Raw genomic sequence first — 14,095 nt, 5'->3', positions numbered from 1 at the left:
GGCACTGTATAGTAGGGTGGTAGTGATGGTGGCATCTTACTGTAAATTACAGTTAATTGGCGTTCCGGCCGCAACGAGGCACGAAAACGTCACAAGGACGTTGAAACTCACGCACATGCCTGCATTACTACTTACGATATATATATATATATATTATACATATCATGTATATATGTATGCATGTACATATACATATACATACCTATTATATAACGCTGCACTAATTTTTAATGATAAACTGCTTCCCATTACTGCTTCCTTTATTATTATAATGATGTGCAATTACAGTTTCGTAGAAGCTAGAGGCGGTGGCTCGTTTTCCATTTGACTCCCGCGTTCTTTAAATAGATTTAAGTACTATATAATGCGATTGTTCAGCATGTTCATTATTTTTTCAATCGTCCTTTTATAACATTATATTGATGTGCAATTACAGCATCATGAAAAAGTCTATTATGGTGGTCCAAGAATTTTTTTCAAAAAGGTATTTCAAGCGATTTCGAAAGATTGATGATAGTGCGGATATATGTGTGTATACAAGTATAATATTTATAGCATGACGAAAAGAAGAAAAGAGTACCTGAACCCATTTCCCAGCACAGCTTTTCAATTAAAATATTATTTTCGTACCAAACATTCCTATGGCAGTTATATGATATGTTGCACTGATTTTGAAGGCTCTCCATCATAAAACCCCATAAAAAACTCAAAAATATTCAATTTGGTTATAATATCTTAATTAACAAAACAGTTTTTAGTAGTAAGCTAGTTATCTACCGCGATCGTTTATATAGAGGCTCTACGATTTCGTTAAAACTTTAGATGATGCTGAGACGCTATAGAAACTGAATGCCAGTTTTTAAACATTTCAAGCAAAAAAGTTTTTGGTACACGAATTGATTTTTGCAACTATCGTTCCTAGGACAGCTACATACTATATATGTATATTATAGGGGAAAGTTTTTGATGAAACTTTTGAACTACATGACACACTATATTAATTATATTATATGGTCGGACAGGCAACTAATTTGCACACTAATTTTCACCAAAATATTTAAAGAGAAATGTTTTTTAATTGCCTCCTAAAATAATTTTTAAAATATTTCCAAATGAAATAATATACACTTTGAAAAAGTTGACATATGCTTAAGGCTTTTGTTTAATATTTTGGTGATATTTGTTTAAACAAATGATAAATAAAACATTTATTTGATATACCTAAAAATGTGACAAATTTTTGAAGTTCTTTAAAAAGATACATATATTGAACTTCCTCCTTGAAAACTTCTTCAAGAAATAATTTTCTTCGATTTTCCTATTGCTTATAATTATGAAACAAATCGAATGCAAATTGATTTAATAATAGACCTGGGCATATATTATTATTTCAATTGTTATATGACCAGAATTTGTTGTTATTTCCTTATGATTTACTTGTTAATATAGTACTTAATAAAAAAAATTATTTTAAGCTCATTAAAACAACATTTCGTACATTTTTTGATCGAACTATATTTTTGAAATAGCACTACTATTATTTTGAGCATTTCTTTAAATTTTATATTAATATTTCTTGTTACCTAAAAACTTGATTTTTGCAGCTAATTATTTGGATATTTCTCATAAATTTATTTTCCTATTCTAATAAAACAGTTTGAGTGTACTTTAAGAAACAAATACACACTCTATTCATAAAAGTTCTGAATACTTGTATATTTGAGTGATTTCCTTCATATATACATATATGCGTAAAATTTGGATCTTGTGCCTCAAAACTAACTTCAGAGCATTAATTGAATTATTGAAAAATACAATCTATAATATATTACTTTCTTGTCTACTCCTATAACTCTTCTACTCTCTTTCTCCTTATTAAAAACCTAACTCATGTTATAAGAGTTTCTGGTTCAGCTTGCGAATAATATATAGTCTATATAGAGTATGTCTAGGGACTGTTAAATGTCTTGACCTTCGTCGCATTATTCGAATTGGAGGCGAAGGAATTGTTTTGTGCTTCCTTGAGGATGTTGCTGGAGACGACAGTGAAATGGAGCTCCATTTTGTTGGCTGGTGTAAAAGCGACGTTGCCAAATTTCAGCGAATCGAAACATTTTGCGTGGGTTTCTTTGCATTCTTTTTAATGCCTGTTTTTTGTTGTTGTTTATTTCTGGATGGCTCATAAAAGAAATGGAAAAATCAATATGCGATTGCATTTAAATGTACAATAAAAGCAACGTAGCAAGGGAGGGGGGCTGTGAGGTGAGGTGAACTGACAACGGCAGTAGCAAATAAAATGTGATTAAAAGGCAACAACAACAACAACAACAAAAAGACAAGAGCAACAACAACAACAAACCAGTTGAACAAGAAATTCTACATGCGATTCAGAAAAAGCACACAAAAAAGCTACAGATACTGATATTTATACATACATATGCACATATATGAATATATACATATGTATGTATGTATATACATATCTGTATCTGTACAATATGAAGAGAAAAGAAATTGGGAAACAGCAACAGCAAGAAAATGCAAAGTAATATTTGCATAATTTAAATGCTAATTAGCAAACACACACACTCATACACACGAGATCTCGCAAAGCAACAAACTGAATGGGGTAGATAAGAAATAAGATGTGTCTATATGGGGGGAAAAAAAACAACAAAATGTAGGTAGAGGTAGATACATAGGTAGGTAGTTAGTTAGGTAGATATGTATATACGCGCATACATACATATATACACATATATATCGGAATTTGAAATCTATAGCAGCAGCGATGGCTATTGCTATGGCCTTAGCCGATAGCCGAACTGGTAATGTTAATGCCAATGGAGTGGAATGGAATGATATTATAATGGAATAGAATTTGTGGAATACATACGACTTGTTATTAAGAAGCTATTCTAAAGAACAGACACACACACACACAGAAAACTTTCCAAAATTAGTTGAAACGCAGAGAAAAGGTGGACAATTAAAATAAAGTTCATCAGGTTGAACAAAAGCTGAAATGGAACACAGCTATACAAAAACTTTCTCAAACATTGCGTAATCAGTACATATAGAATATAAGCGTACGAGTATATAACATGTATGTAGTTGTATATATGTATGCATATGTGATGGTTAAATGGGGTCTAGCGGTTAAATCAGCACTTAAGTGTGTTTGGATTTCCCAAATATTCTAACTATGTTTGTACGTATGAGTAGAACGCTAAAGAGCTCACACTCTTGTCTCGACGCAGCCTTTTAACTTTAACAAAAGTTTTCGCACCGATTGGCCCTTTGACAGCCAATGTACAGTTCTCTGAAACGGAAACTTCTGTACAAACTTTTTGATCAAAAAAATAAAACTCAAAGCTTAATAAGTTTCATTTTGTTGCTCTTGAATAATGAAGATTTAATTTAATTTTAAAAGTAAAACTCAAAATTAATCATTAAATTGTGAGCGAATGAAAAAAAAATTAAAATGTTTAAAAAAATAAAATATTATTTGCGTTCCCTGGTATAAAGTCAGGCGTTAAATGAAAGTCCTATTAAAAAAATTTAGTTACAAAATCTTGAGCAATCTGAAACGTATACCACAAAGAGTAATTATTGCACGGATTGTTTCTATTATAGCTACCTAATATAATATATATATGCTTCGATTTTGAAGAGAAATTAGTATACAGCCAGGCACTATATAAAACTCATAACTACACAGTTAAGTTATGAGTACAATATCGTCATGAACAAAAGAGCTATGCTACGAAGAGTGATTCTAGCAAACATCCTTCCTATTCCAGCTATATAGTGCTCCGATTTCGATGAAACTTCATTAACAAGTGGGGTATTAAATAGAACATATAATTACAAAGTTTAATCATGATAATGTAGTCAATGAAATGACAAGTCTACATAAAAGGTTTGGTGTCCGTAGCTGTTATGATGCAAAAGTTCCCGACGTTCAGACGGACAGACATTCGCCTTATCATACCAATCATATAGATACGAATAGCATAGGGTTATTACATTTTTGATATATTCGCCTTCCACCCTTATTAGTGAACAATTTAATAGAATTTTGAATAAATGTGCAATATCACGCTCCCAAATTTAAAAAAAAAAACCCTTTGTCATATAGATGGATGGGTTTTTTTTTTTAAATAATGGGCATAAGAAGAAACAATATTCGCTAACAATTAGGTAAAACCACTTATTTACTATTTGGGGAAAAGGAATGAGAATATGGATTGTGGTATTATATTTAAAATAATTGTATGGTATTTTATTAAACAATGAAGATAACTGCACTCTATTTTAAGCCCATTTGATTTTTTTAGTAGATTGGAATTTTCCAACTGAATCGAAACAATGTGTGCCCTCTAAACATTAATTTAGTTGCGAATAGAACTAAATGTTCTCCAAATTCGCTTAAAAAAACTCTAGTATAGCCTTCGAATGAGGCGTGGAACCAAATCACTTTAGAAGTCACAAGTCTTATGTAAAACTACCTCAAATCCATTTGAAATTCAAATGTAACTATTAATAGCAATAACAAACACTATATATTTATAGTATTTAAGTCAAAGTTCAAGGCGGAAAGCTTCTCCAGCGCGTTCATATTATCGCTTTAAAAACTATCAATTCAAAAGCCTTAATATAGATTATAGTTTGATATTGGTAGCGCATATGTAGAAGAAAGCTAACATAATCTCTTCTGTTGGTTTTAAGATTTTAATTTTAAGCTAGTATTATATAATTAAATAAAATATGGGAATGTCAATTCCAAAATGTGCCTTTTAAAATTCATGGTTTTAAATAATTCATAAAGCTGATTATATGTACCATAAAATCATTATTCACAGGATAACACAATAAATTTAAAGATCCAACAGGGTTTGTAGTTTTTGTGCCAAGGCTCATAAGTTTTTCGAAATTGTCCGGAAACATCTTATATACATTTTGAATGCTTTCATATTCAAATTTCTTTACAGCGCTATTGTCAAACCATGAGACAAATGGACAAACGAAACAAAGCTTAAAATTTAGTCCCGACGATCTTGATTTAATTATATACGTTTGTATAGATCTACAAATAAATATTTCCTAGTAAGAAACCCTTTCTTTAACTATAGCTTCGAATGTTTTTTTTTACAGAAAACATTCTTTTTAATTAAGACATTATAAAAGTAAATAGACGAAATGGAAAAAAGAGGACACAAAAGTACTTAGCCACAAAATATAATCTGCAATAAAAATAAATAAATGGCTAAGTGTGGGGTTTTCGCAGAAAACTTCGAAGCAAAGGAAACGCATATGTTTCATTTATTGTTTGAATTTTGAAGAAAATCGAGGTATGGTGGAGGGTGCAAGTTATACGAATTCGTCAGTAAAAGCTGTTTTGTCACTCAATTTGATTCGAATTCAAGGAAAGCCGAACGGATAGCGGAAGTTCCACAAAATTCGATGGTGTTTGCCAAAATTTGAGTGTCTTTTAGGTTTCCGAAAATTGATGAGAACTACATATTGCACGACTATGTGATTGGAAACAAAAGAAGGCAATGCAACTTGTTCGATATATACATATGTAGATTTGCTTATATTTTAAGTTTCAGAAAAATCGGAAATTTAATGAGACCAAGAGAACTATTTCCGGACTATGTAGATAACTTGCAAATATTGTGATATGGAAACGGAATGAAAGCTATAAGTGAAGTTTTTAAAACATTATAATGCTTGCTTTAAAAATTCGGGTGCCTTTTAAATTTCAGAGAACAAAAATTTGATGAGAATAAGAGAACTATTAACGGACTATGTGGACAACAGATAATTACCTTGATATACATATACATATAATTCAACTTGAACGATTTACAGATCTGTCACACAACAATTAATTCTCATTACTTTGTTGAAACTGCTTCAAATGTCTTTAAAAAAAAACTTTAAAACGTTTCTAGGACTCATTTAAACTACATATGTATATGTATGGACGTTTAGGCCTCATTTCCCGATTGCAAGTCGACAATAGATGATCACTTCATGTTCGGGATGAAGCCATTTGTTTTGGATTTCCGTGGCGTCAGCTGTTTTATTTCATTATCGACCTAACCTTTGGCACTCCCCAACCCACTCGCAACCCCCAGCCCGCTGACGCAGTTGTATATAACAACCCTTATAAGACGCAAGGCGCAGACGGCGAGCTCTCACCCCCTTACGTTCTACATATAATTATACATTATGTATGTATACTGCATATACATACGAGTATTTGTATTTCTTTCTTATAAATGTATGCGTGTACTTATGTATCTATAGCTTTCGATGAAAATATAAATTTGCATCTTTACACTTACCACGCACGCACATGCAGACAGGCGTCGAGTGCCGGCGGTTAGAATCCAAAATCCAAAATCACTCAAAGATTCAGTTTTTCGTGTCAGTTTTCCAAAAATTTCCCAAACTCACAAAAAACAAATGTCGCGTCGTTCTTGATTTCTCTTGATTTTATTTTTGTTTTATATTTATTTATTACAAAAAAAATATATAGATATTCGTTTTTATTTTGGCTTGGGGCGGGGCAGGGTGGGGTGGAGAGCGAAAAGCAAAAGCATAAACAGGAAACGTTAGCTGGCAGGCAAAAGTAACAGAAGTGACGCCTGATACCGTTATTGGCCAAGACTTTCAAGGCAGGGCGTGTCCCCATAACAGTTTTTCTGCTTTTTGCGCTTTTAAAGCAATGCTAGCAAATTTTTATGCACAGTTATGTGTGTGCCTGTGTGTGTGTGTGTGTTTTGTTTGCCTTATTTGGATGACTTTTATGATTTTCTTTCACAAACACACACACACACACACACACATGGACACAGATATGCACTGTTTCGGGGGCCAGCTGCACATTAAAAAAAAGGGCATTCCAATTTATTATATAAAACAGTATATACATACATATATACATATGTATATGTACATATGTATATAAATCTATGCCACTTTAAAAAGCACACAAAAGGCAAGCGAGCAACAACAAAAAAAATTGAAAAAAAAGAATTAGAATTGGAACGCAGACGACGACGTCAGCAACAACGGCAGCGCCAGTATTTGCCTTTTGGTTGTTGGTGGGGTGCCACACACACGCACACATACACACAGAGAATATGTACAAATGTATATATATATATGTATATACATATGTATATATATTATATATACACACGAGCACACACACACACACTTACACACACAGAGAGGCAGGCAAAGGCACAGGCAAAAATTGAACATTTTGCGCTACTTGCGTTTCTTTTTTTTCTTTTATTTGTATTTCTCCATTTATTTTTATTTTCTTCTTTTTTATACTGATCTTTAGACACTTTTATTTGCACACTACAACACATAAATTGCATTCGAGCAAATGTTTGAACAGATAAAAAAAAGCAACAACAAAAAACTACGTCACGACGTTGCGCGATTTAAGTAAAAACGCGACGCAATTTTTCCCCAATTTTTCATATCATTTCTTTCTTTCTTCTACCTGTACACACACACTCACAGACACACAGAGCCACACACACACACGACACGCACAGATTACGGCGCACGGAGTGGAACTTTTTCTTGTTATCTGTATTTATGTATTATGTATGTGTGTATTATTATAATTATAATTTTCATTTTATTTGTTATTATTATGTTAGCCGTTGCAGATAAAACACATACATATACATACATATAAATTTGTGCATATGTACATACATATGTATATTTTTAACTGCGTCTCAATATTTTACCTTTTATATGACGGGGTGGTGGTGGTTGTTGTTGGTTGTTTTCTTTAAATACGATTCTCATAATTTTTTCGTAAATTTGTTATTAATAAATTCGCAACGTTTGTTGAAGTTGAAAGAAGACACACACATGCTCTTCTTTCTGCGCTTGCACAACACACACCCGAGTTTTTTAGGCTTTGGAACAACGATTTTGATTTTTTGATTTGAATGATGACGACGAAAACGAAACGCACACACGACCGACGCGCAACGCGACGGACAACGACGACGACGGCTGAGTTTTGTTATGCAGCTTGAAAAAAAATTCATCGAACCCTGTGTTCTGCGCCTGTCTAGCTGCATCGAACATCGAACATCAAACACAACTCCAACGCAACCCCATACAACAGTTGCGAACAACACAGATGCTGTGGCTGCAGATTCGCACAGTGTAGCAATTGACTAAGCATGTTCGATGGCGCGACACAACATGTCCACTGGTTTTGTGTGGCTTAGTTACAGTGTTTACAAAAATAGTGTGTACTTGCGTGCGAAATTTCAACTAAACAAATACATAAGCACATAGATTTAAAATTAAATTAAAAATGCAAAGCACACACTTTAATATCTAGCTTTTGAAAGTACAAGGTTAAGTACCAACTAGCTGTTACTACTTAACTTATTTTTGCTTAAAGTTATTTTTATTGGATTAAATTTTGGGTATAATTGTAAATACATATTTCGAATAGAGTTCCGTATTATTTCATAGATAATATTCATTTACAGGCGGAAAAGTATTTCCATATTAGGCAATTTTCATTATTTTTGTCAGTGTGCTCTTTTTTTATTTATATACAAAGACATACAATACCGAGTGGGTGGCAATGGGGGAATTAAATAACCCCCATCAAGGGGGTGGTACTTAGCTGAGATTTAAGCGAAATGCGAGTCATCAATATTTCCTGGAAGGATAAAGCTACCTATTTTTATTTTATAATAGTACTCGTACTTACAACAACAACAGTTGACTTTGCCATAATCAGACTAATTGGATTGATTCCCTGATTCGCTGGAAATCTATTTTAATTAAAGGATGAAGGTTTGAAGCAATGCGCAAGGGTTCTCGAAATAGAATTGCCTTGAATGCTCATTACGGTCGCAAATTGGATAATATAAGTGAAATAATCGCAATGATTGGCTTTCCTATAAATAGGTGTGTTAGTACTAAATAATAATAACGATAATAATATTAATAGCGATTTCTTCATTATTTCATAAATATTTCAAGCAAATAATTGAGGATGACTTTGAAACTTTTAAGTAAATATAACTTGGCATTTGGGCTGTCCTTATCAATATATGTACATAAGTACTTTATATAGCAGCCATGGGGATTTTTCAAAAAACACTTTGCCAAAGTTCAAAGTTGTCTTAAAAGTCTTAAAATAGATATATGCAATAGACCACGTATATAAAGAAAAACTAAAAAGGAACAACATTTAAAAATGTAAAATGTTTGATTTCTCTCTCTCTCTCTCTCTTTCTCTTTCTTTCTAAATCAAAGTATGTTTTTAGAAATAAAAAGGCTGACAAAATATAGATCTCAATGTTTATAATAATCTATATTATTTAAAAACTATTCGAGAATTTTTTTTCAACATTGATAAGAAATTTAAGAAAATTCTATTTCAAATCCATCGAAAACATGCTTTTCCCTGAGAAAAAGATCCAAATTTTGCTGAACTTTAATTGAAATCGCCTTTACAGAAAAAACAAATAGGAAATTTATCTCTGATATTTATTGGATTCACTTTAGTAAGGAATTTAGGAAAAGCACTCAGAAAACGAAACGAAATCGATTGGGATCTAGAAATTAACAACTATTTTAGAAGAGAATGAGGAGTTGGAAAATTAAGCTCAGCTAGAAATTAAAGTGGATGGAAGAAAGGTTTTAAGTATGTATGTATGTACATATGTATATGTACAATTTTTCATGATTTCTACATATGATTCAATTCATTTCCGTACTCGTATATTACATAGTTCTGATGTCCCGAAAATCAAATCTGAAATAAAATTATTTTTCCCACAGCAGTCCCAACATTCTTTTTGGAGACTTTCTTTGTTTTCGTTTAGATATCTCAGATATTTGTTAGTATTATTAGCCAAACATATAATAGGGGCCTTAAATTTTGTTCTATGCTCTGGCAGACACACATGTGCATACATACATATACGCGTATGTGTATGTAAGTGTGCGTGTAGATATGTATGTATGTATATTTCATTTATTTTTTGCGCGCTCGTTGATTAATGTTGCTGATTCGGGCCGGCCTGACAATTTTCATATTTGTTGCTGTTCTTCTTGTTGTTGTTGTTATTGCCAATTGCAAATTGCAGTGAAAGTGAAACGGGCGACGACGCGAAGCGTGGGCAGCGCTGCTTGCAGCATGTTCAAGTTGCAGACTTGGCCTGTTTGATGTGACTGCGTGTATGCAAGCATTCATGTATGCATGTGTGTGTGTGTGTGTGTGTGTTGGTGTGTGTTCATGTCTATTAATATGGTGTTGTTGTTGGCTGCTATTATTATTGCAGTTGTTGTTGTTATTATTATTAGGCTGAAATTTTTGTGCAACACGGCCGACCGACCGGCCGGCCAACTCGCAGTCGCAGTCGCTGACAACGACTATACCGTCGCAGTCAACGTCGCAGCTGTGGCCTCGTTGCTGCAATGCAACATTTCTAAGCATTCACACACACATACACAGACAAACATTCGTACCACAACATGCCTGAGAGCGCGCACTGTTGCCAGTTTTCAGTGCGAGCTGGGAGCTCTGCGCTATACGGGCAAAAAAAATAAAGCAAATGTAGAAGAAAAAAATTTGAAACGTATAAGCAAATTGCCGGCCGAACACATGCTCTGAGCGGCGTCGACGTCGACGTTGGTGTTGTAGCTGAACTTCGGCAACAGCGCACATAATGACTGCTGCCAGCCATACAATACACTTGTGCGACGCCAACGCCAACGTCAACGTCGGCAGCACAGTTTTTAGGAAAATAAATAAATAAATAAGATGATGTTGAAGAAGAAGACGAAGAGGTGGCATAGAAAAAGAAGCAAAATAGACGCATTGACGGCAAATCGTTGCGTACTAAGCTGACTTTAATGCCAAAGTAACAACAACAATTATGGCAAGAGGCCTTGCTATAAACAGATAAGGTATGGCATTAAATACGGCACATTTTCCACTCTCACATACAAACACGTCATTAGCCACGTACGCGTGAGTTCCCGCGCGATAAATTTGCATACGCATTTGATTTACAATACATGTCCATACAATGCAGCTGGGTTGCGCCAATAAGCGATATTTTTGAATAACAATCTATGGGACAGTACTGTTGTGATGTCACACCAAGAGAACGGCGAATAACAGACCTGCGCAATGTCATACCTTCTAGATGCTTGTACCAGCTGAAGAGGCCGTGGCTGTTGTTGTTGTTGTTAGTGGTGGTGCTGCTTTATTGTGTTTCGCATAAAATGTTAAGCTTTGTTGTTGCATTGTATGAAATGAGCGCATTGCTCTCTGGCTCGCAGTCTGGCTATCGCCATCTCTTTCTCATACAAAATTAGTTCGTTGCATGGCGTTTTCATCAAGCAAGAACGTCAGTCAATTTTTTACTTTTGGCATGACGTGATGCCCCACTAGCGGTCCGATCTACCATGAATAACACCCACCCGTATGATGAGATGGAGGTGGTCCAGGAGTTTATCAGCTGTTATAAGCACTATAAGGCCCTCTGGGACAACAGCTCTGTAGATTATCTGTCCAAGAAGATGAAGGAACCGGGCTATTTGGAACTATTGAAAATTCTGCGCCATGTCAATCCGGATGCGAACGTGAATGATGTGAAGCGTAAAATAAATTCCTTGCGTTGTTGCTATCGACGGGAATTGAAAAAGATACAATCTTCCTTTGATGGCTACGAGACGCGTCTCTGGTGGTTCCACAAAATGGATTTTCTCAAACCTGTGCTAAATATTGAATCGCCAAGACAGGGACAGCACAAGCAGGAAGAAGCTGAAGAAGAAGAACCTCTCGATAGTTATGATGATGAGGATGACGATAATGACGATGGAGGCGATAATGATGAGGAACTGCGAAGCACACAAGTAAGTATTGCCTGCCTGCCTGTCTGCCTGCTTGCCTGCCTGCTTGCCTGCCTGCTTGTGTGTGTATGAGAGAAAGAGAGCGTTAGTCGTAGACGAGCGAGCAGGTTGCGTCGTTTGTCGTACGACCGGGTTGGACGACAACCTTTTTGTTATTTCTGTGGTGTGTTGCGTTCAGTTTGCTGCCAGATGTCAGATATGCCGGTATATCATGCAAATGTCGAATATTGGCAGGAATTTTTCCGCCTTTATCGCTCCATGCCCGAACTGTGGCTGACAAAGAGCGAGTGTTATCGTAATCGTGCACTGAAGGCGCGCTCCTATCAGCGATTATTGGATCATATGCGCACCCATGAACCATCGGCGAATATTCACACGCTGAAACGGAAAATTAACAATTTTCGGACATCGTATCGCCGTGAGTTGCGAAAAATGCGTCGTTGCAAGGCGAATGGTACCGATGAGGAGCAATATGTGCCGACATTGTGGTATTTCAAGGAATTGGATTTCCTATACGACATGGAATTAATGGACGATACAGACTATTTGGGGGGCCCTGATACAGAGAACGAAGTTGAACAGGAACAATTGTCGTCGATTTCTATATCACCGGTATTGTTGCCGCGACCAAAACGGGACCATAAAATGCTCGAATTGGTGGATGCATCAGATGCTATCGATCTTGTCCAGTTTACGGGCGATATGGAAGTAAGTTCGGGCAGTGGGAGGGGGAACCAGATAGTAAGGGAGGAAAAAAACATGGGGCGTACTTACTTGGAAGACTTGTCTACTTCTCCTCTAAATCGCTCAACTCATTCTTGTCTATAACTGTCTTTGAATGGGTCTCATCCCAACAGGACGACGATATCTTTGCCGAACCCTTCAGTGTTGAGGAAGATGTCTTGGAATTGGATGGCGATATCGAGCACGTTGAAGAATCTTCGCCGTCCGTGCGTGTCAAATCAGAGCTTAAGTCAGAGAACCAGACCACCATCGACTATATACAGTCGCCGGAACCGGAGGCAGAACCTTCGACAGCGGAAACTAGCCGGCAGTCGGGGAAGGAGCGACGTCGTCGACATAGTAGCGCCGATGAGAGTGTCTCCGATGTACTCCAACAGAAGAAGCGACGCCTCAATCTCCATAATGCGCAGAAAATAGATAATGAATGTGATATTATTGGCAAACGTATGGCGGTACATTTCCGTAATATGCGCATGGATCAGAGACTCTTTGCCGAGCGCATTATATCCGAGGTTCTCATCTTTGGACGCATGAATCGTTTGTCCTTGGATGCACGATTTCTGCCCAATGGCTCCAGCTAGAAGGTTGTATGTTCCAGTAAGACGTGGGAAAGGGTGAAAGGGGGGAGGGGGAGGTTTCCAATATTTTATATAATATATAATATAGCAAAATATTTTTGCTTAGACATGAAGAGACTTCAAAGATCTAAAGACTTTCCAAACCACACTTGATTTTATTTGTATACTTATTTTTACCAAACTATTAAATACAAATAATTACAATTATTATAATAATTTAATATTATTATTTACATTTTTTTGCTTATTAATTGATGCCAGCTATGAAACGGAATAAATGTTTAAAAGTATGTTTCTATTTTGGTCTTTCAAGGAATTTTAGTCCCTAAAGGATATGGATATGTTTGTAGCTTCAAAAATTAACTGAATTTGAGTTTGATTAAAAAATAACTTTGATTTTACTAGATCTCTTAGGTCCCATGGAGAATGTTCTAGAAAGCACCGTTTATTCAGATTTTGCTCAATTAAAAATGTATCCACATCCAAGAAAAAAACGATTGAGCTATTGGCTTTGAAAAGTGAACAGAAGTGAATTCTGAGAAAAATCGGTAAATAACAAATCATTTCCGCTTCCGAATTTAAAGAAATGTATGCTTCCGAATTCGATAGAAGTGTGTGGAATTGAAATTGTTTGCTTCCGAATTCGTTGGAAGTGTGGGGAATTGAAAATCTTTGCTTCCGAATTCGTTAGAAGTGTGCGGAATTGAAAATCTTTGCTTCCTAATTCGTTAGAAGTGTGCGGAATTGAAAATCTTTGCTTCCGAATTCGTTAGAAGTGTGCGGAATAGAAAATCTTTGCTTCCGTGTGCGCAAATCACATCCAGAAAGTAAAA

The 14,095-nt window shown here is 35.3% G+C and overlaps 2 protein-coding genes across 3 annotated transcripts in view; one reads left to right on the top strand and one right to left on the bottom strand.

Moving 5' to 3' along the window:
- Positions 1-8,030, bottom strand: part of LOC115629907 — a 79,639-nt gene extending 71,609 nt beyond the window's left edge. Inside the window, exon 1 of the mRNA XM_030526512.1 lies at positions 7,788-8,030. The gene's annotated coding sequence lies outside the window, so the exon portion shown is untranslated. The remainder of the gene's footprint in view (positions 1-7,787) is intronic.
- A 3,439-nt stretch (positions 8,031-11,469) lies between these two features.
- On the top strand, positions 11,470-13,324 carry LOC115629943. 2 transcript variants are annotated; one of them, XM_030526553.1, is made up of 2 exons: positions 11,470-11,943; positions 12,798-13,324. In XM_030526553.1, exons 1-2 carry the CDS (start codon positions 11,494-11,496, stop codon positions 13,263-13,265), a joined length of 918 nt encoding a protein of 305 aa, XP_030382413.1. In that variant the 5' UTR covers positions 11,470-11,493; the 3' UTR covers positions 13,266-13,324. The 2 variants fall into 2 exon arrangements, with proteins under 2 accessions (XP_030382413.1, XP_030382412.1); XM_030526552.1 differs by lacking the exon at positions 11,470-11,943 and adding an exon at positions 12,137-12,648 and having other exon boundaries at positions 12,798-13,319.
- The last annotated feature ends 771 nt before the right edge of the window (positions 13,325-14,095 follow it).

The sequence above is a fragment of the Scaptodrosophila lebanonensis genome, unplaced genomic scaffold, assembly GCF_003285725.1.
Source record: "Scaptodrosophila lebanonensis strain 11010-0011.00,11010-0021.00 unplaced genomic scaffold, SlebRS2 tig00000171-arrow-arrow-pilon, whole genome shotgun sequence".
Lineage (NCBI taxonomy): Eukaryota > Metazoa > Arthropoda > Insecta > Diptera > Drosophilidae > Scaptodrosophila > Scaptodrosophila lebanonensis.
The sequence above is the reverse complement of the archived record's forward strand: the minus strand, read 5'-3'. Positions and strand labels throughout refer to the sequence as shown.

Bases quoted from the DNA above. Each gene is read 5' to 3' on its own strand.
- LOC115629943 (XM_030526552.1), top strand. From the start codon at position 12,139: ATGCCGGTATATCATGCAAATGTCGAATATTGGCAGGAATTTTTCCGC. The intron at 12,649-12,797 runs GTAAGTTCGGGC...TCATCCCAACAG, and splicing joins AGTTTACGGGCGATATGGAA to GACGACGATATCTTTGCCGA.